This window comes from Falco biarmicus, chromosome 8 (genome assembly GCF_023638135.1).
Source record: "Falco biarmicus isolate bFalBia1 chromosome 8, bFalBia1.pri, whole genome shotgun sequence".
Classification (NCBI taxonomy): Eukaryota; Metazoa; Chordata; class Aves; order Falconiformes; family Falconidae; genus Falco; species Falco biarmicus.
The window spans coordinates 55,997,077-56,017,395 of record NC_079295.1 but is presented as its reverse complement, the minus strand read 5'-3'; the positions used below and the strand labels follow the sequence as shown (position 1 = coordinate 56,017,395).

At 63.3% G+C, this 20,319-nt stretch overlaps 3 protein-coding genes across 3 annotated transcripts; all 3 read right to left on the bottom strand.

Annotated features, from left to right (window-relative positions):
• Nucleotides 1–1,897: 1,897 nt before the first annotated feature.
• On the bottom strand, nucleotides 1,898–3,318 carry LOC130154463 (alpha-2C adrenergic receptor-like). The gene has a single exon (XM_056350554.1). The coding sequence runs from the start codon at nucleotides 3,048–3,050 to the stop codon at nucleotides 2,022–2,024; it is 1,029 nt and encodes a 342-aa protein (XP_056206529.1). The 5' UTR covers nucleotides 3,051–3,318; the 3' UTR covers nucleotides 1,898–2,021.
• Nucleotides 3,319–3,919: 601 nt separating this feature from the next.
• On the bottom strand, nucleotides 3,920–8,577 carry SLC34A1 (solute carrier family 34 member 1). The gene is made up of 13 exons (XM_056349252.1): nucleotides 8,435–8,577; nucleotides 8,106–8,222; nucleotides 7,780–7,956; nucleotides 7,191–7,319; nucleotides 6,974–7,117; nucleotides 6,768–6,879; nucleotides 6,500–6,695; nucleotides 6,078–6,173; nucleotides 5,863–5,962; nucleotides 5,448–5,615; nucleotides 4,965–5,081; nucleotides 4,674–4,798; nucleotides 3,920–4,568 (listed from the first exon to the last, which is right to left on the bottom strand). The coding sequence occupies exons 2-13, from the start codon at nucleotides 8,206–8,208 to the stop codon at nucleotides 4,014–4,016; spliced, it is 2,022 nt and encodes a 673-aa protein (XP_056205227.1). The 5' UTR covers nucleotides 8,209–8,222; nucleotides 8,435–8,577; the 3' UTR covers nucleotides 3,920–4,013.
• A 1,507-nt stretch (nucleotides 8,578–10,084) lies between these two features.
• On the bottom strand, nucleotides 10,085–18,946 carry RGS14 (regulator of G protein signaling 14). Its single transcript, XM_056350187.1, has 15 exons — nucleotides 18,751–18,946; nucleotides 16,832–16,853; nucleotides 15,469–15,623; nucleotides 15,270–15,362; nucleotides 14,543–14,686; nucleotides 14,228–14,377; nucleotides 13,917–14,037; nucleotides 13,704–13,828; nucleotides 13,424–13,627; nucleotides 13,243–13,319; nucleotides 12,951–13,077; nucleotides 12,501–12,582; nucleotides 12,262–12,320; nucleotides 11,931–12,045; nucleotides 10,085–11,693 (listed from the first exon to the last, which is right to left on the bottom strand). Exons 1-15 carry the CDS (start codon nucleotides 18,793–18,795, stop codon nucleotides 11,458–11,460), a joined length of 1,755 nt encoding a protein of 584 aa, XP_056206162.1. The 5' UTR covers nucleotides 18,796–18,946; the 3' UTR covers nucleotides 10,085–11,457.
• Nucleotides 18,947–20,319: the final 1,373 nt, after the last annotated feature.

Genomic DNA, 20,319 nt, shown 5'->3' with positions numbered 1-20,319 from the left:
TATCAGGGGAATAAATCAAAATAATGTTGAGAAATTGAAGAAACGGCCTGAAAATGCAGGATGCAATTCCAGGCAGACAGGCGCAGGTGCTGCAATTGGGCAGGAGTAATCACTTCAAGGGGAGCTGCTTTCCCGGTGGTACTGCAGTCACAGCTGCTCGCAAGCAGGGCAGGAATAAGGATAACGCTGTGGCAGATAAAACAGACTTTGTACAAACTTGGAATGGAAATGGCTGCTGTGGAGATATGGAGTGACCTGCTCGACCCATCTACTGTGGAAAGGGCGATGTGCTGGATAGCGATGCAGCAGGAGGTGCTCGGTGGGGGAGCTCTCCCTGGAGCACCACAGCCCCCCAGTAGTGCCTGTGGCAAAGAGTGCTCTCAGACTCTGTCCAGCCCTTGGGATTTGATGTTTTGGACATCAGCCTGAAGCTCCCTTTGGTGGTTCAGATGTTGCCCTAATGCCAGCACAGACTGGATGCATCGACAGCTACTTGCCCAAGCAGGAGGGTCCCTGCATGCCCTGACTCCAGCTGGTTCCTGGCCCCTCCTGCCCTGCAGCATCCTGGAGCTGCACACTCATGCTCAGGAGGAGGGATGGTGCCTGATCCCCAGGTCGGCTCCAGCCGTGCTGGGCAAGGGTGAGGGCAGGGTGTGTGAGCCAGGGCACTGCAGGTCCCCAAGGGGCACCAGCCCCTCGGGGAGAGCTCCTCTCCCTGGCTGAGTCCCCATTGGGTGCCCTCATCTCCCTGGGTATTTTTAGGAGCAAAGTGCTGTTTAATGGTGAAAAGGAGAAAAGCAGCCGTGGGAGAGGAAGCCAGGCAGCAGCGATAGGGCAGCTCCTTCCGCAGATGGTGCCAGGGTGGCTCTAGCTGCCAGATCAGCTGCCTCCGGGGGGGTGAGCACCAGGTCCCTGTCCTGGCAGAATTCCACTGGGAGCCTCTGCTGGCCCCGAAGCTCATGCCATGAGCGTCCAAGCACAGGGCCAGCAGGCGTGGGGTCGGCCTGGGGACCCTCACCACTGTGAGTACCCGAATCCCTTACAGCCCCCTGCCCCTATGGCCAAGCTGCACCCACCCTGGAAGGGGCTGCTGAGGGACAGCGGAGCACAGCATTCCTTGGGCTCCAGCTCCCAGGCGCCGGCGGCTGTTTTTAGCCAAGTGAAAGTCCGATGTTTTGAGATTTTCTATTTTGAGAAGCAAAGCTGGAGAAGTGGAGCAGCCCCTGACCCTTGGGTGTCTGTGCAGAGCCGGGCAGGGAGGCGGGCAGGGCGGGTACAGGGCAGCTGCTGCCCTCGGAGGGATGTGGTTGCCCCTGGGTCTTCACCCCACGGTTGCCCCTGTGGCCCCTCGCACCTCAGGCTGTGCTGGAGCCTGGTCCCGTGAGGTCCCATCCCCCACACTCTCACAGGGGAGAACAGCCTTTCCAGCACCGGGATGCCATTCCTCCTTTCCCTCCTGCAACAAGATCCTGGTGGAGCCCCAGAGCAGGACATGGGGTATCCCACCCTAGCCCAGCACCCCTTGTACCCCTCCATGGGGTGTGCACATGCCCCCTCAGAGCCCCCGTGGCGTGGCACAGCTATGTGCTGGTGGGCAGCCATAGGGGCCAGCCCCAGCAGAGGGGCACAGGGCTCAGACTGGGCTGTTACAGGGGCATGGTCAGCTCAGCCCAGTGCCGGTAATGCTGCCACATGGGGGGCTTTGTCACCCCCACAGCAGCTGTGGGCTCTGTCCCCCACACAAGGAGATGCTGAGGTCTGCCTGGCAGCAGGGAGGACTGGTGCTTGCTGGAACTGCCACGGTGAGTTGTCACCACCAGCAGATCACCCATATTGTGAGGGTGCTGGCGATGGGTGCTGCTTGCTGGGCTCCCCAGAGGCAGACGCCAGCCCGGGGTGCAGGCTTTGGCCTCATTTTATTCAACCCCACGTTTCCAAAAGTACCTCAAGATGCACACTGGCACTGCAGTCCAGGGTCCATGCCAGGCTGGGGGCCATGTCCCCAGTGTCACAGTGGGGCCCTAGGTGCGGTGCCAGCGGGGGACAGCCAGAAGCCGGCGGAAAGCAGCGCGGAAGTCCCGGTTGAAGAGGGTGTAGATGAGGGGGTTGAGGCTGCTGTTGCAGTAACCGATCCAGAAGAAGAAGCTGAAGAGAGGCTTGGAGACACGGCAGCCCTCCCCACAGACAGCGCCCAGGCTGTAGGTGAAGAAGAAGGGGAACCAGCACAGCACAAAGGTCCCCATCACCACGGCCAGCACGACGGTGAAGCGCCGCTCCTGTGCCTGTACCAGCCGCCGGCGGCACAGCAACACGCTCTGGTGCTGGCTCTGGCGCCGCCAGCCCGGCATCCTGAGCCCTGTTCCCTTCTTGCCGGTGCCAGCGGGGCGTGGGGAATGGGGGGCAAGGAGGGCTGCCGTCCGCCGGGCGGTCAGGTGGTAGATGCGGCAGTAGACGGTGACCATAACAAGGCAGGGGGCGAAGAAGGAGGCGGCGCAGGAGGCCAGCACGTACCATGTCTCCTGGCTCAGCTGGCACTTCTGGCCCGCCGGCCGGGCCTGCAGGAGCGGTGGCAATGCCACCAGGGCTGCTGCTGCCCAGACTGCCCCAATCATCCCCTTCACCCGCCCGGGGCTGCGGCGCAGGTTAAGCCGGGCTGCCCGGGTGACAGCCCAGTAGCGGTCGAGGCTGATGGCGCAGAGGTGCCCGATGGAAGCGGTGCAGAGCAGCACGTCCAGCGCCAGGTACAGGCTGCACCACAGGCCACCAAAGTACCAGTAGCCCATCACCTCGTTGGCCAGCGAGAAGGGCAGGACAAGGACAGCCACCAGGATGTCCGCCGAGGCCAGGGACACCAGGAAAAGGTTCTGCGGAGCCCGCAGAGCCCGGCTGGTGGAGATGGCCACCACCACCAGCGCGTTGCCCACCAGCGTGGCCAGCAGGATGGCCAGGGCAGCCAGCAGGATGAGCCCTGTGGCTGCAGGCGAGTGCGGGGCACTGCTGGCGTCGCTGCTGTTACCGGAGGCATTGGGGAAGGCGCTGGCTGGCTCCATGCTGGCCTGGCACCTCAGGCGGACAAAGCCCCATGGGGCTGCCCCCCGCCGCACGCACCCCGCTCACCGGCCTCGTTGCATCTCCTGGCACAGCCCCAGCTCTGCTGAGTCCCAGGGGGGTGTCCTGGCCACCACCGCTCCCATACTGACCCAGTCCGGTGGCAAGGCAGAGCTCGTCCTGTCCCAGTGGTCGCCCAGCCAGGCACACAGGGCGGTGGCGGCGCTGGGAACCCCGCCGCGGCTCCCACAGCCTGCTGGCTCTGCTGGTCCCAGCCCAGGAGGAGGGTGGGCAGGAAGGAGGGAGGGAGGGACAGGCTGATATCGCTGGCAGGAGCCCAAGCATCTGTGGGCAGTTGGAGAAGCAGTTCTTCCCAACACTTATAGGGCTCCTGCCAGGGTCACCATGGTGGGTGGGCTCCTGCCATGGGTGTCAGGGTGCCCAGTGGGCCAGGGGCACTGGCTAGCTGTGCTGAGTTGACATCCATGAGCCACAGCCTGGCAGCACAGCAGCACCCCGGCGGCTGCCCCATGCTGTTCCCTGCTCACTGACACGCTGCTGTGGCACACGGTCGTGCAGCGCAGACCCTGCCAGCTCAGCCCTGTGGGGAAGAGGCAGGTGGAAGAAGCTGCTGCCCGCAACACCTTGGTACGAGCTGGCTGCAAACTGCAGGTGCAGGGTTTAGCTGCAGCATCATCAGTGCGTGCTCCCATGGCACCAGCCGTGCGTTTGCTGCATCCCCAGCACAGGGTACCCGTACAGGGCTGGGCTGGGCTGTGCAGTGGTGGTGTACGCACACGGGGAGGGCAGTGGGTGTCTGGCAGCTCTGGCAGGGTTTGCAGAGGCAGGAGACCAAGAAACACACACCCAGTGCGCAGGTGCTCAGTGTTTATTAGACACCAGCTGAGCAGGAACAGCAGAAACTGGGCAGCCATGGGAGCAGCGGCCAGGGTGTCTGGTGCTGGCTAGAGCCGGGTAGCACCGTGTGGGAGTGGTCGGGGTGAGCCCACCCGAACGGCAGGGTTGGGAACCTCCTCGGGGTAGGAGAGCACGGGGTTGTCCAGCCCCAGCCGGACCTTGTCACGGGGAGGGCCCTCACGCTCATCCCAGCCCTCGGGGCTGCGGCAGCGATCGGTGCAGCAGAGGGTGGCCCGGGTGATGAGTCGGTCCAGGGGCTGCAGCGAGTGCATCCAGGCGGGAAGGAAGTCCCAGGTCTGCAGCCATTTGGGCAGGCGGCCAGGGCTGTGTGCCTGCAGCGCATTCACCAGCCCCACAAAGAAGAGGAGGCCGAGGAAAGGTGTGCCCACCCCCACCAGCGCCCGCCAGCCCGCCATGGAGATGCCAAAGATGAGGGAGGGCAGCAGGAGGAAGCAGATGATGAGGTACAGCACAGCAAACCAGCGGTACTTGGCCGTGCGCTCGCCCAGCGCCTTGGCCATGCGGATGGGCAGGCGGGTGAAGGGCAGCGGGTACCACAGCAGGATGCCGGAGATGTTGAAGAAGAAGTGGCAAAGGGCAATCTGCAGGGACAGCATCCCTGTCGGGCCGGGCACGCAGGCTTCCCCCAGCCTCCGCCTTGCCTGGTGGCCCCTGCCCACCCAACCATGGGCCCAGGCTGCCCATACCTGGAAGGAACTGGCCAGCTTGTCCCCCGGGCTAGCCAGGGCGGCCAGGATGGCAGTGGTGGTGGTGCCGATGTTGGAGCCCAGGGTCAGCGGGTAGGCACGCTCAATGCTGATCACCCCTAGGCCTGCAGAAGAGGCACCCTATCCCATCCCATCGCTCCTCGCCAGTGACATTCCCATGCTCTCCCAAGGAGGCATGGCTCCTCCTGTCCCTCTGAGCACTCTAGCACCCATGGGCCATTGTGGGGGAGACCACCACGTGGCAGGGGACCAGGCATGGCTGGGACTCACCGATCAGGGGTGTGATGGCCGAGGTGAAGACAGAGCTGCTCTGCACCACGAAGGTCATCCCAGCACCCACCACCATGGCGAAGTACCCGGTGAGCCAGCTAAGCGGGTGTGGGAGGTCTGCCACAGCATGGCCATGAGCACAGGCACGGACACAAGCATGGACATGGGCATGGACACATCAGCCAGGAGTGGCCTGGAACTCCTATATGGTGCTGGGGAGGGGGGGGGGAGCTGTGGGGCCAGGCTCTGGGTATGGGCTCAGGCTGTGGGTATGGGGCCAGCCTGGTGGCCAGGATGGCTGGGCAAAGAGGACGTGGACACTAGGAGGCCATGAGAGCCATAAGCAAAGTGGGGATCAGGGGCAGGCAGGGATGGGGGTTAGGGGCAGCTAGGGATGGGTCTGAGGATGGCAGGTGGGTATGGGTGACTAGGGCAGACAGGGTCCCATCCCACTCACCCCATAGCTGTCTCCGTCCCACTCACCAGTGTTGATGACCTTCTGGATGGCTTTGGCCACCTGCCCCTTGAGCAGGGAGTTGAGGAGTTTGACCAGGAGGATGAGGCAGGTGCAGAGCACAACAAGGGACCCGGCAAGCAGCACCAGCCCCACGGCCAGGTCGGGCAGCGGCGTGTCGGTGAAGAGGTGCTCACCTGCCCCACAGCACGGCTGGGCAAGGGGCTGGGGCCAGCCCAGCCCCACTCACAAACCTGCTCCCCCAAGACAGCCCCACACCTGGACCCCAGCCCCAATATCTTCCAGCCCTGCCCCACATCATGACTCCAGCCCCATGCCCAGAACCTCTCCATCCCACATACAGCTCCCCCAGCCCCACCTGCACCTCTCCAGCCCTACGCCCCATACCCCCCAGCCCTGACCAAGCCCCCTGTACCCACTCACACTTCTGCCTGGTGACATTGTGGAGGCTTTCAATGCCCTTAGTGCTGCAGTGGCTGGGGGCTGTGCAGTTCAGAGGGGGGCCAAGCCCCACAGCAGCCATCTGCAGGGAGAAGGTGGGCTGCAGCTGGTTCCACAGCATCCTCAGCCAGCCTCTGCCCACCACCCACCCTTGGTGGGATTGTTTGATGTCCCCAGAAAGGCCACGGGCCCCTCACCTGTGGGGGTGCAGGGCCACACCAGACGCGGATGAGGCTCCGATTGCGCAGGCTCTCGTCCCCCATTGCAATGCCTGTGATCACCGACTTGTCCAGCTGCAAAAACACACATATTGGAGAGGGCCCTTGGGGACTGACAGCACCCACAGCTTGGAGACATCTTCACTGGGATGGGGACATCACTGCCAGCCTGGGGACACTTGCATATAACCACCACTGAAGGGACAACAGTGCTGGGGACCAGCACTGGGACAGCAATGCTGGGGGACAACCACCAGTCTGGTGACACCACTGCCAGCCTAGAGACACGTGGGTATGACCACCACCAAAGGAACACCAGCACTGGGGACATCACCACCAGCATGGGGGACACCAGTGCTGGGAGACCACCACCAGCCTGGGGACACCACGGCTGATAAGACCTGGATGATGAGCTTGGTAAAGGGCTCTGTGATGATCTTCAGCAGGTCAGGAGCATCCTTCCCACTGCGGATGTTGAAGGTGGCCACGACCAGGCGGGTGATGTGGTGCAGGTACCCGCTCACCACCTCCAGTGGCAGCAGGACCAGCACTGAAAGCCAGTTGAAGCAGTCGTGCACCGTGGCACCAGCGAAGGCCCTGTGTGGAGGAGCCCGTTGGCATGGTGTGGCCCCCAACACCCAAGTCCTCTCTGTCCTGACAAGCTCTCACCGTTTGAACTCACTGCGGTCTCCAGCCTGCATGAGGGCCACAATGGTGTTGGTGACAGAGGTGCCGATGTTGGAGCCCATGATGATAGGGATGGCAGAGCGCACCTCCAGCACTGAGGACAGAGAGACCTGTCAGCCCCGCATGGCCCAGCTCAGGGTGACCACATCCAGCCACCCTGTCCCCAGGAGCCCCACGGGCACACTCACACCCCGAGGAGACCATGCTGACAATGATGGAGGTGGAGGTGGAGGAGCTCTGTACCAGCACGGTCACCAGGATGCCCACCACCAGCCCAGCCACTGGGTTGGAGAGGATAGCATTGTCCTTGAAGATGTCCCCGGCCACCTTGCCTGCAAGAGAGTGAGTGGCAGGGTGCCGGCATGGTGGGTGCCACCAGCCGCCCAGGTGTCCCCACCACCCTACCTCCAGCCAACTGGAAGGCAGAGCTGAGCACGTCTAGGGAGCACACGAAGAGGTACAGGAACCCGAACATCAAGGGCACCTTGAGAAGGGAGACACAGATGGACTGGACCCTGGCCCAGCACCCCAGCTCTGCGCAAGACAAGAGAGAGTGTTAAATGCCAGTCATGGCACCGCCCCGGCTCCCTGGACTTCCACAGCCCTACACTGTCCTCCCATGCCGCCAGTGGGATGGGGCTCACGTCCCCCTCTGTGCCACCACTCCCGGGGCTCCCTCCATCTCCTCCCACTCTGGCGTGCCCTGTGCCAGCCGCCCCTGTTGCCCCTCAGCTCTGCCCCCAGCACCCCGGGGAGCTGAGGGTCTCCCTGGCTGGCAGGCAGCCTGCCACACTGAGGGTCTGGCTGGGGTGCCAGCACGAGGACTGGCACCGCGGGGCAGCAGGGAGGAATTGCTGCTAGTCCCAGGGACAAAGCTGAGCCTCTGCCAGCACCCCACAATCCTGGCACCCTGAGGCCCCCCTGGGTGCCTCTAGCAGGTCGCTGGGGTGCTTCCCAACCCGGGTACAGTGTGCCCACCGCCCAGGGGTCTCACCTGGCTTCTGTAGCTCATCCAAGCCCAGCCGGGTCCCCTGCCAGGGCAGCGCATCCAGCTCGTACCGCTCCCTGCCCTCGCCCAGGCGCCCCGGGGAGCCGGGGCAGGGGAAGCCATGGTCAGGGCAAGCACCGACAGCGAAGGGGCAGGTGTGGGCACCCGGCAGCCGGTGCAGAGCTGGGGAGAGGGGGCACCCACGTTATGGCCCCAGCATCGTGGGGACCCCTCTGCAGAGGGGAGCTGGGCACCGCCTGGGCTGGTGAGCTGGCCCTGCTGAGCCCAGCAGGGTGAGGAAGAGGAGGAGCTGGAGGGCTGGGGGCACCTACCTTGGGGGCTGGGGCAGTAGGCGAACTGGGGCCCGTGCATCACCCGTCCTCCCCGCACCGGGCAGCGGGGCAGGGCCGGGCTCTCCCTCCGGTAGGGCAGCATCACTTCTGCTGAGGCTGAGCAGAGGTGGCCATGCGTCACTACAGCTGTCCCACACCAGCTGCCACCAGCCCCCAAATCCCTGCGGTGCTGGCACCGCTGAGGAGCACCATCCCATTACCCGGTGGTCCCCTGGCCACTGGCTACTGCTGTGCCACCCCAGCGAGCTCCTGCAAGGGCAGGCAGGGGACACAGAGAGGGGACCCCTCCTGCCCAGGGCCCTGCTCACCTGGGGCTGGCCAGGCACTCACGGCAGCACCATGTCCACATGCCACATCCGTGCGTTCCTCCAGTCAAGTGGCCCGTGGGGCACCACAACCCTTTATATCCACGCCAAGAGCAAAGTCTAAGTAGCCCCATGTTGCCCCTCGCCTCTGCTTGCTGCTCACCTCCTCCCCAGAAATTCCTCCAGTTAATGGGTAACCCTACAGCATCCCGCGTCAGCTGCAGTGCCAGGGTGGGATGGGGCACTCGCCCCCGGGGTACCGTGTTACCGGCACACCCCGCCTCACCTGGCCCAGGCTCGCCATCACCCCGGGGTGAGTGGCAGCCAGTGCTGTGGGAAGTGAAGCTGGGGCAGTGCTGGAGCCCAGTGCCTGAGGAGCGATGTTGGAACAGCCTCAGCTCTCCATCACTTGGTGCCAGGTGCTTCATCCCCTGCATGAGTGGAGGAGGAGGAGGAGGAGGAGAAGGGCTCGGTGTTCATGCTGTTGGTGTGTCCCAAACCAGAGGTGGGGCCACATACATATCCACCATCCTTGGACCCATCTGAGCATCAGTCACAATGGATCCCGCTCTGCCCCGGGCACACACTGTCCTTGCCGCCAGGGCATTGGCGGTGGGTTACATCAGCACCAGTGTGGTCCCCGTGTCCTGTCACTGGTGGTGACAGTGGCACATAGCCTTGCTCAACCCGTGCTGGTGGCTCAGTACGGAGCAGCTGGCAGCACTGTGAGGGCTGTGTGGGGCAGAGCCTGCATCTTCCCAGCAGACACGATGCTAGGGTGGGCAGGAGCAGAGCTATGTCAGCATTGCTGTCACCACCTCCTTGGTGCCATTTATCATTACCTGCTGTTTACGCACCTCCTGCCAAGTTTCCATCCACCCACAAGGCACCCACACCGCTCGTGTCCACGTCTGCCTGGGGGAGAGCCAGGGGGCAAAGGCCTTTCCAGCCTTGGTGCCTGTGGGGAGCGGGCACAGAGGGGCTGCACAGCTGCTACATCCCTGTTCCTCCAGGATCGGGCATTCCCAGGACCCATCACCATGGACACACCAGCTGCGATTGTATGGGGGGAGCAAGGGGAGATCCCTCGGATACCCCAGGGTACTTAGGGGCAGCCTGGGGACATCCCTGCCGCTGCTGGAGCATCACCAAGCCTCCACCAAATCACAAACTGATGGAGCTGAATGTGCAAGAGGTGCCACAGCAGCAGACATGTCCTGCCTCTGCAGGGCCTGGAGATGCTTCTGGCTGGGGGGAGCAGACAGTGGCACCTGCAGAGCCCTGTGCCAGGCTGCGGCAGGCAGGAGACCAGTGTCTCTGCTTGTCCCATGCCCGGGGGCTCTTGGCCAGCTGCCCCCACAATCATTAACCCAGTGAGGCCCTGGCAGCTCCAGCTGTCACTCATTTACAGGGTTGGGGCTGAAGTCCTTGGTCATGATGGCCCCACAGCTTCCCCTACACCATCAGCAGTGCTGGGAAAACAAGCTCCTCTCACTGCCCCTTGCTGCCGGGCAGGGTGGCACCAGACCTGAGGGCTGGCTCCAGCCCTGCCCTGGCCGGGGGGGCTGCATGGGGTATAGGGGAGCTGGGGGACACTACTGCCAGCAAAAGCACGGTCTGGCCTCAGTGGCGGAGGAAGGAGAGGGATGCATGTCCAGGCAATGCTCTTTATTTTCCCCAGTTTCACACCACAGACGGTACTGAGCAGCACCACGGAGACACGGGGGGACTCTGAGGCTGTGGGGCTGCAGCTGGCTGCAGCAGCGTGGGGCTGGGTAGCCATGCCCCCGTCCCTGGGTGAGCCCTGGGGCTGCCCTGGGCCACCCCTCTGCCTCTGGCAGGCAGTGGTGACAGAGTGGTGACCGAGGACACAGCCAGGAAGGACCCCAGCACGCACGGGCAAAGCAGAGGTCTCCTGGCTGCTGTCAGGGGGCTGTGTCCATTTCAGACTACTGTGTCTGGGACCTCTGGGGACATGGAGCTGCTGAGGATGGGGACCCACCGGGCACAGCCACGTCTGGCAGAGCCAGGCTCAAGGTTACCACCCAGTACAGCTGCCTGCAGAGGTGACAGGCTGGGCACATGCTGGGTACCCACACACCAGGCTGAGATGCTCAGCACCCAGGGGTGCTGCATTCCTCTGGCACCAGGCAGGTCTGCCCCAAGGGCCACGCACCAGCAGCCCAAGCCAGGCCAGGGCAGGGGACCTACAGTGATTTGCTCCTGCGGGTCGCTTCAGCAGCTGCCCACGCAGGGTCTCCCTGCAGGCAGGAGGAAAGCTTCTTTGGCACAACCTGCTGACTCTGCCTCTGCTTGGGGCAGGAACCAGGTGCCCTGCTCCACAACAGCAGTGCTATCGTGGCAGGATCAGACCCAGCCATGCTCACACAAGGCAGACAGTAACAACCTGCCCCGGACACCGGCCGGCAGGGCCATGCTCACCCTCCCTGGGAAGGGTAGACCTGCACATCAACAACGAGGGAAGCCCTGTTCCAGCAGGGTCAGGGACCAGATCCAGCCCTCAGCTCCGGACACGTGTTCCCCTGACCCTGCCAGCCCACAGCACCGGGGTTCAGAGCTGGAGCCTGCCTTGCCACCCCACTCACCCCTCTATCCTGCACACCCTTCAGCTGGAAGGGTGCTTTCCCCACCTGAACAGTCAGCAGGGCTGTGCCAGCATGGCACAGGCAGGATTTGCTGGATGGGCAGCTCTGCCACAGGCAGAGCAGGCAGAGGCACTGAGCAGGACAGTGCCAGGAATGTGTGGGCTGTTGCAAATTGCTTTGCAACAGGTGTTCAAACTACGTACAGGACTCCCTTAATGTGCACCAGGATGCGACCCCACCAAGGGGCATGGCAGCTGCTCAATCACTCACAGCGACACGACACAACAGTTCAGGACAGGAGGTGGATGAATCTGCGGTCCAGGCAGTGTCAGTGGTGCAAGGCAGGGGCTGGTCAGCCCCACGTTGAACCCCGGCGTGGCCCAGGGGTACCACGCACCGGGTGCAGACGTGCAGCAGGACTCATCGGCGCTCATGGTCAACCGGAGGCTGAGCCGGCGTGGGCTCTGCAGGCTGAGGATGGCCGCTTCCTTCAGAGCCTGGGTAAGAGGTTTGGGGCTGATCCGACTGCTTGCAGGCACTGTCATCCTGTCCAGGCAGCTGGAGAAAGTCAGGCAGGACCAGGTCCTCCTTGGAGAGCAGCCCACGCTGGTCATTGGCCCGACAACTCTGGGCACGGTTCAGCAGCTCCACCAGCCCTGGGGGAAATGCAGGTCATGCACCTGAGCCTGGCACTCATGCTCCTGTACTTATACCTCGGCTGCCCTCTCCAGCTGACGTCACCCTGAGTGTGTCCCAGGCACAGCACTTGCACCTCCCTCGTGCTCCACGCCAGCACCTATGGGACACTGCACCTATCCCCAGCAGACTAGGGGCCCTGCATCCCCCACCCGTTTTGCCCCAGGCCCTCAGGTTTCAGACATGCCAAGTCTCACCTTCCAGGTCATACGTGCGACGGTTCAGGTTTGTGGCAGCTGAAGACCGGGGCCGTGAGAAGGAGGAGGACATCTCCCACAGCGTGCCGGGCTCTGCTCCTGTTGGGCTTCCCTCCTGTCATGAGCAGCCCAGGCATCAGTGATGGGGCAAGGAGGCAGCGCTCCCTCAGACTGTGTCCCCATCGCCCTCCCACAGCCTGGCTCCTGCCTTGGCACCCACTGCCCAGCCTCGTGGCATGTGCTGGGGTCGCAGCAGGTCACACCTTCCCCAGGGACCATGGCAGCAGCCGTGGGGACATTTCTGACTGGGACGGTGGGATCTTGAGCTCACCTCGCTCCGGAGTGGGGAGGGGGCAGCTGCAGCCTCAGCACCATCTGTCACTCGCATGTCTGCAAGGTAAGGGATGCTCAGCGCCCTGGCCCTGGCCCAGCTGGTGACAGGATGGAGCCCACCCCAGGTAGCAGCTGCCAAGGCCAGCAGAAAGCAGCCTGGCCCTGTGAGCGCTCTGTGGGGCCACATGGCTTGGGGGGTGGGGGGGGGAGCACAGCTCAGGGAGGAGGACACTCTACCTGCTGGTGTTTCCAGGACAAGCTTCTGAGCAGCCACGGTGCTGACCAGCTTCTCCAGGTCCAGGGCAGCTGGCTCGCCTGGCTGTAACGGGAAGAGCCATCTGGTGTCAGGCTTGCTGCAGCACGGCAAAGGCAGCCAGGCTGAGCTCCCTGGCCCAATCCTGCCAGGTCATGGGCTGCACAGCATGGAGCACACCCACCAGCCCCTCACAGCCCACAGTGGGGTGCCACAGCCCACCTCAAATACCGGTGACCCTCCACAAGCCCACAGGCTGCCCCCAGCATGGACTGCTGCTCCCCACCACCTGGTCACTGCCAGCAGCCCTGGGCCCGAGCCCCAAACCCAGGGACACCCACCCACCGAGCCCCAAACCCAGGCCCCACCCCACCACAGCATCCCAGATGCAGGAGAACTGGGGTTGTGCCTGCCGAGGCTGAGCCCTCACCCACCCGCCGCAGCAGCGCCAGCTCCATGCTCACGCCATACTTCCCCAGCACAGGCTGCAGCGCTTCCCGGATGCGCTTGGTTGACTTCGCTGTGATGCGGATGGTCTTATTGAGGGAGGAGATTTCCAGGCTGTGGAGGGGGAGAAGAGGCTGTCAGCAGGCAAACACGGACAGGCAGGACAAGCAGGGGCAGAGCCGGGGTGTTCAGGACTGCCTGGGGTCTTGGGTGGGTGGCCAAGCGCGATGTAGGCTAGACATTGTGGGCAACAGCATCAGTCCCAAAGCTCCCACTCACTCAAAGCTTATCCTGTTCTCCAGCTTCACCTCCTGGTCCGCCAACACAGAGCACTCCTGGTCCAGCACCAGTGCTTTCTGCAAGAGCCGAACCATCAGGAGAGAGCAGGCGGAGCGGCATGTTGTCCCAGACCAGAGACAGTCCGGCTGGCAGGAGCCCCCTCTCCCCCCTGCTGCCCTACCTGCTCGTTCCCCACCAGGTAGACCTTGATGTCGGGGAGGCTGAAGCCGCGCTTCTCGCATATCCCCGCCAGCATGTCACGGATGGAGTGGCCGGGCCGGACAGAGGCCAGCGAGGCTGTGCCATCGGGCAGGTACACGCAGCAGTACTTCATGGGCTTGGCCGGCAGCTCCGCCTCGCTGCCTCCCAGGCTCTTCCGATGGCTCTGCGGGAGAGATGCAGCAGGATGAGCCTGGCCGGTGGCAGCGTGATGCTGTGGGGCCAGTGCAGAGATGACTCACCTCCGTCCAGGGGCTGGCAGCTGTGCTGGCAGAGGACAGAAAGCCCAGGTCCAGGCTGGCCGAAGAGTTGAGTGAGCCCTGGGACTCCCGCCATAGCGTGGCACTTCCACCGCCTTCTCCCCCCTCTGGGACAGACAGGGGGATGGTGGTGGGGATGACGGGCAAACTTCAGGGGTGGGATGGTCCCTCTGCCCGACTCAGCACAGCACCTACCTGCCCAGGAGGGCTCCCGCCGCTCTCCCTTCCTGAAGGACCGGCGGGGGCTGCGGTTGGCACCACTGCCTGCCATCTCCACACCCACAGGCAGGGACTTGCCCAGCTTCAGCTTCGACTTCTGGGGCAAATGGAGAAGCATCTCAGCATGGGGACATCTGAGGCTGCCCCTTCCCTTTCCCTGGTCCCCTGGCTGCTTGTCTATCCTCAGCCTGGGGCTGGGTTTGCTCCAAGCAGCAGGGGAAGGGACACAGCACCATTTTCTCAGGCAAATGGACAGGTCCCCAGCCCCTCCTTCCCACCTTGCTCACCTTGCTGAGGTCAGGTGGGGGGCTGCTGCTGCGGGAGTGGGGCCGCAGGTCGGGCAGGGGCTGCCCCTGGCTCTCTGCCCGCAGGCAGGCCTGGTAGAGCGGGGATTTCACGAAGCGTGTGTAGCTGTCAAATTTCATCAGGTTAAAGATCTGCAAAGGGAGAGAGCGAGTGCTTAGGACCCCTGCCCACCTAGATTGCTCCGGCCACTGTCCCATGGCATGGCCCCATGGCAACAGCAGCAATGCTGGGTGATGTGTGGGGTGGTCCTGTGGACCCCATTTGCAGGTGGGGTGGAGCACAGGTGCTGCTCATACCTGGAGCTGCTGGATGCGAAACATGTCTGGGGATGGGGTGGCCAGCACATCCTCCCCAATCCAGGCCTGCTTGTCGATGTTCACGGGACTGACCGAGTGGCTGGAGAGGAACTCATCATAGATCCGCCGCGCTTCCTGGGCCAGCTGGGGGAGCAAGGGGTCAGGCTGAGACCAGGAGCCCCCTCCTCACTACCACCCTGCAGGAAGCCCCTGGCTCACCCCGTGGAGCCACTTGAGCCCTGAGGGGCCAAGTCGCCCCTGGGATCAGCTCAGTACTGGGGCTTCAGGATGGGCACTGGAGCTGGCCACCCCCACTCAGCGCCAGACTCTGGGTGCAATATGCTGGTTTCTCCACAGAGGTACAGCCTGAGGTAGGAACCGACCCCCCCAGCTGTATGGCTCTGTCCTTCCCAGTCTAGTTCTCTGCCCTTGGTCTCTTTTGTCTTCCCAGCAGCATTCTCCACCCAATGGACGCCTTGGGCTGGAAAAGCATGCTTGCTCTGTGGGGTGGGCGGTCCTGGCTGTGGCTTTTCAGATGCATATCACATCCATCTCCTTATTCCTCCCAGCAAGAGCCTTCAGCCAGCCAGCTCAGACTCCCAGAGCAGGGGTCTGCTGGGACCCTGGGACATGCATGCACGACAGCTGTCTCTACCTGTGCCCATCTCCCTCCCAGCAGCTCTGTGGCCCAGGATCAGCTGCGCTGTGGCTGTGCAGTGGACAGTACCTGCTGCGTGTCGCTGGCCGGGATCTGCTGGAAGCGCTCGCATGCCTGCCAGAAGTAGACGTTTTCGGCACTGAACTCCTTCTTGAGGAACTCCTGTGGGGCAGAGAGAGCTGTTGGCCTGGCTGGCGCTGCACTGTGGGACAGCTGGTTGCCAGTGGCGGATGGGAGCAGGGACCAAGGTCTGGGTGGCAGCGCTCACAGTGAAGTAGGTGACGGCCACGCGGTCCTGCAGCAGCGTCTCAAAGGATTCGGCCCAGCTGACCACAGATCCCTGTGTGGAGCCGCAGGTGGCCGGTGGTCCTGGCAGGCTGTTCACACTGTGGTTGCTGCCACGGGCCCTGGAGGCATTTAACTCTGAGAGAGAAAAACAGTCAGAGGGACGCTGCCTGGGTGTCCCCCAGTGTCACTCCCTGTCACCAGCAGTGCTCTGTATCTGCAGCAAGTTCATCCACCCCATTCTGACCGGAGCTGGTGAGCCCTCAGGTAGGGAACATGAGGGGTATCACAGTGGCATCCTCGGTGGATTGAGTGTCATGATGCCACAGCTGGCACTTTCTGGCATGACAGCCCTCCCTGCCAGCACTGGCTGTCCTTCCCTCCCCAGGGTGTCACTGTGACTCCACCTGTGACTCATCTCCCAGAGGAACAAAGCTGATGAGTGGGGAAGGCACCCAGACAGGGAGGGAAAGCGGGGCGGAAGGGGACACAGGGCTCACACAGCATGGAAGGAAGCTTGGAGGATGGGTAGGCGTGCCTGAACTTACCTCCTCCATTCCTCTGGCCATGGCAAAGAACAAACTCAGTGAGAACAGGGCACAGAAAGTCTCATCCCCTCCTCCGGGGAAACCCAAGGTGACCGTGCATTCAAATGGATTCCCTCCTCTAAAAGGTGGAATTTCCCAGGGGCAACCCCAGCTTTTGAACTGGTTTGGCTGGTGAGCAGCTGGGAGCAGAGGGTCATTTGCAAGAGGAGGTAAGGGTATGGAAGTAGGGCTCTCCCATCAAAGCTGGCAGGCACAGTGGAGGCAGCAGGCGGCTGCTTTGCCAGGCTCCCCACCCTCCTCCTCCTGCCCAAAACACGGGGTAACTGCACCCACCATGTGTGCAGGTGGGAACACCAGCCACTGGCACCCTGCGCTGGAAGGATCCTGCAGCAGGGCTGAGAGAGGTGAGTGGGCACCCGAGATATTCAGTGCACAGTAAGAGACATACAGGCAGGCAGACTCCCTCAGGGAACCCAGGGCTGGCTGGTACCCAGGTTCTACCTGCCCTGGGAACCCCCTCAGGCCCCAGCACCCAAGGCTGCCAGCTGAGCAGCAGAAGGGAGGGACAGGCACAATGAGGCCGTGTGGGAGGGATGAGGGGGTACGGCAAGTCCCTGGCAGAGGGCTCAGCCTGGCATCGCGGGGGCCCAGCCATGCACCCGCCGATGTCACAGACTGTGCTCACACAGGATCTGGCTCTCTGCTGGCTCCTTGCCCCTGGCACCAGGCTGGCTGTGGGCTTCCCCCTCCCCTGGAAATGATGCCAGCCTCCCATCCCAGAGCAAAGAGCAGCCTTACCTCCATCTGACACAGCTGGGCCCTGTGGGGGTGGAGAGAAGAGAGGTGAGAGGGGCCACACGGCATCTGCCAGCCCGGTAGAGCAGTACCCGGGGAGCTGGCAGCATCAAGGCAAGCCCAGTCTGAGCCCAGGAGCAAGGGACGTGGGCTGCCAGCAAACACGGCTCTGGTGTTAGCTGCAACCAGGACCGCTGCCCCATGGCAGAAGCGGAACACAGGGCTCCCAACTGTGGGCAGTGAGTAGGGCTGGGGTGTTACACGGGGTGTGCAGCTTTCCTCTCACCTCCCATGCATCTACTACCCTGTGGCCAGGCCAGCTATTGGGAAAGGGCAGATGCTATCAGATGTAACCCCGCCACTGCTTGCTGCCTGCTGCCCGGGGAGGAGAGAAGCAGCCTCCACAGCACAGGAAGAGGAGGGGAGAAGGGGAGGGAAGGAAGGACAACCACAGCCCTAGGCAGGCAAGCTGCCTGCTCCCTTCTTCCTCGGGGCCTGGGGCTACTGGAGGACAGATGCCCAAAGCCAGGGACTGGGTGCTGCCAGCCCAGGGTGCAGCAGGACAAGGTGCCCTGCAGCACCTGCTGGGCTGCCCCAGATGCCAGCTGCAGGGATGTGGTACTCCAGGACCCACAGAAAGCAGTGAGATGGGCAGAGCCTTCACAGTCAAAGCCCAGCCAAGCACACCCTGCGTGGCACTGCTTCTCATTGCCTGCCTGGGGCCACACAGAAGTGGTGTCCTTGACCTGGCCAGCCAATGCCCCCACCATGCCAGCCCCACACACCCCAGAGTACTCTGCACAGCCCCAGCCTGTCCCCATCCCAGCCCCACATACCCCAGTCCCACTATCCCACCCCTGCCTGTCCTGCTACCCCACCCCACAGGCCACTGCCATGCCCCTTACCCCAGCCCCACACATCCCAGCCCTGCCTGCCCATTACCCCAGCCCCACATACAGCTATCCTGCCAGCTCTTTGCTCTTCCCCATCCATCCCTGCTGCCCACACCCACATAGCTCTGCCCTGCCTGTGCCACTCAGCCTCACACATACCAGCACTGCTGACCCCTGTTATCCCATCCCCATATGTCACTGCTTGGCCATTACCCCAGTGCCATACATCCCCACTTATATCACTGTCTCAGCCTCATAAACCCCTGCCTGCTTGTTACCCCAGCCCCATACGTCCTTGCCTGCCTGCTACCGAGCCCCATATACTGCTGCCATCCCTAACACCCCTCTACATGTCTGCCTGCTTTGGATACCCAAGCCCCACTCTTCCCTGCCTGCCCAATACTCAGCCCCACAGCCCCTGCCTGCCTGTTATATACCCCACACCCCTCTGCCTGCCCAGGACCCAGCTGCACAGCACCCTGCCTGCCTGTAATCCAGCCCCACACCTCCTGCCTGCCTGTTATCCTCTCCACATCCCTCTGCCTGCTTGGTACCTGGCCCCATACATCCCTCTGCCTGCCCATTGCCCCCTCCACAACCCCCCGCCTGCCTGCTACCCAGCCCCACAGCCCCTGCCTGCCCAGTACCCGGCCCCACACAGCCCCTACCTGCCTGGTACCCAGCCCCATACATCCCTCTGCCTGCCTGTTATCCCTTCCACAACCCCCTGCCTGCCCAGTACCTGGCCCCACACAGCTCCTGACTGCCTGCTACACAATCCCACAGCCCCTGCCTGCCTGGTACCCAGCCCCATATATCCCTCTGCCTGCCCGTTATCCCCTCCACATCCCCTGCCTGCCCGGTACCCGGCCCCATACATCCCTCTGCCTGCCCGTTATCCCCTCCACATCCCCTGCCTGCCCGGTACCCAGCCCAAAGCCCCTGCCTGCCCGGTACCCGGCCTCGCGCCGTGCCGCCGGGCGGGGCAGCCCCGAGGGATGGAGACCGGCGCCCCGGGCCGGGACTCACCATGCGGCCGTTGTGGACCAGCAGCAGCTTGGCCTTGCCCTGCATGCCTGGCACCGCCCGGCCGAGCGCGCTACCGGCGCGGCCCGCGGCCCCGCAGCATCCCCGGCCGGCGGCGCGGCGCGGCTCTCCCGGCCCGGCCCGGCCCGGCCCGGCGCTCCCCGGCACTACCGCTTTCGGCTGCCACAGGAAGTGTCGCCATGGCAACCGAGACCGCAGCGGGGGGAGCGGAGCCGCCCTCCCGCCCCGCTGCCGCTGCCGCCACCGCCACCGGCCCCGGCACCGCCCCGCTGGGCACTGGCTCCAGCTCCGGGCCAGGAGGCGCCGCGGCCCCGCCGCACCCCGGTCCCCATCCCGGTCTTTGTCTCCATCTGCATCTGCATCCGTGACCCCATCCCCATCGGCATCCCCGTTCCCATCCGCAGCTACATCCCCCTCCGAATCCCCATCCCCATCCCCCTCCGAATCCCCAACCCCATCCCCCTCAGCGCCCATCCAGCACGGCCTGTGCCACCTCGGGGTCACCGCACCATCACCACGGCTCCCGGCAGCCCGGGCAGCCCAGAGGGGCTCCTCCTGGGCGTCACATCACCCCGGGGAGGTGGGATGCAGGGGCAGGTGGGCATCAACACCCCCAACACACCCTGCCACCAGCCTGGTGCTGCTTGCCCTAGTCACACCCGGCCGGGCGCGCAGCTGCCCCCCAGCCCTGCACCACGCAGTGGGTCTGGGGGTGCCCCAGGCGTTTGGGGGGAGCTGCCACAGATGCCGGCGGAGCCTGGCAGGGAGGAGCGGTGGACGTGCAGCTTGGAGTCACCAAACTGATGCCTAAGCAGTTTTGCCCATTTCCTAAGGTTGGGGTTCCATCTTGATCAGCAACCACAAACCAGTTGAGGATATTTTAGGATATTTGTTAGGAAATGTAAGTAACTAACAGTTACAGGATAAACCGCACAGCACCATGGCAACCCACTCATGGAAATGCTAATAACTGGGACGTAAGGTGGGTGATTAACCTATCAAAAGCAGAACCCTAACATTAAGTTGGGTGCAGATCTATGCAGAGAAAAATGAAGTGTTCCCACCGTGAACATGCACAAAAGCGGTGTGGCATTAGCAGCCCTGGCAGGGTCTCAGGGCAGGGGGTAGTGGAGGGTGGCTCCCGCTGCTGCCCCTCTGCCCCCCACTGCAGCACGGAGCAGCAGTGGAGCGGGGGGCAATCGTGCTTCTCCCCTTCCCTTTGTCGGAGCATAGCTGTGTTGTTTGGCTTGGCTTTGCAACAGGAGTTATAAATAAAAATGTCTCACCAAGAGTGCGTGACTCATGGTCCTCACCACAAGGATAACCTCTCTGCTAGGAAACCTGATCCAAGGACTGAACTGCTGCATGCAAGAATCAAAGATTGCTTAATTAATATATTTAATCCAAATGGTGAACAGATGAATCCCTCACCCCACCTGGGCTGGAGTGGGCTGCTGGGGAAGGTGCCTGTGCCCTTCTGGACCCCTGTCCTATGCCATCCCCAACCCCTGGCTGCTGATGGCCCAGTCCTTGACCTGCTCCAGGGCTGGG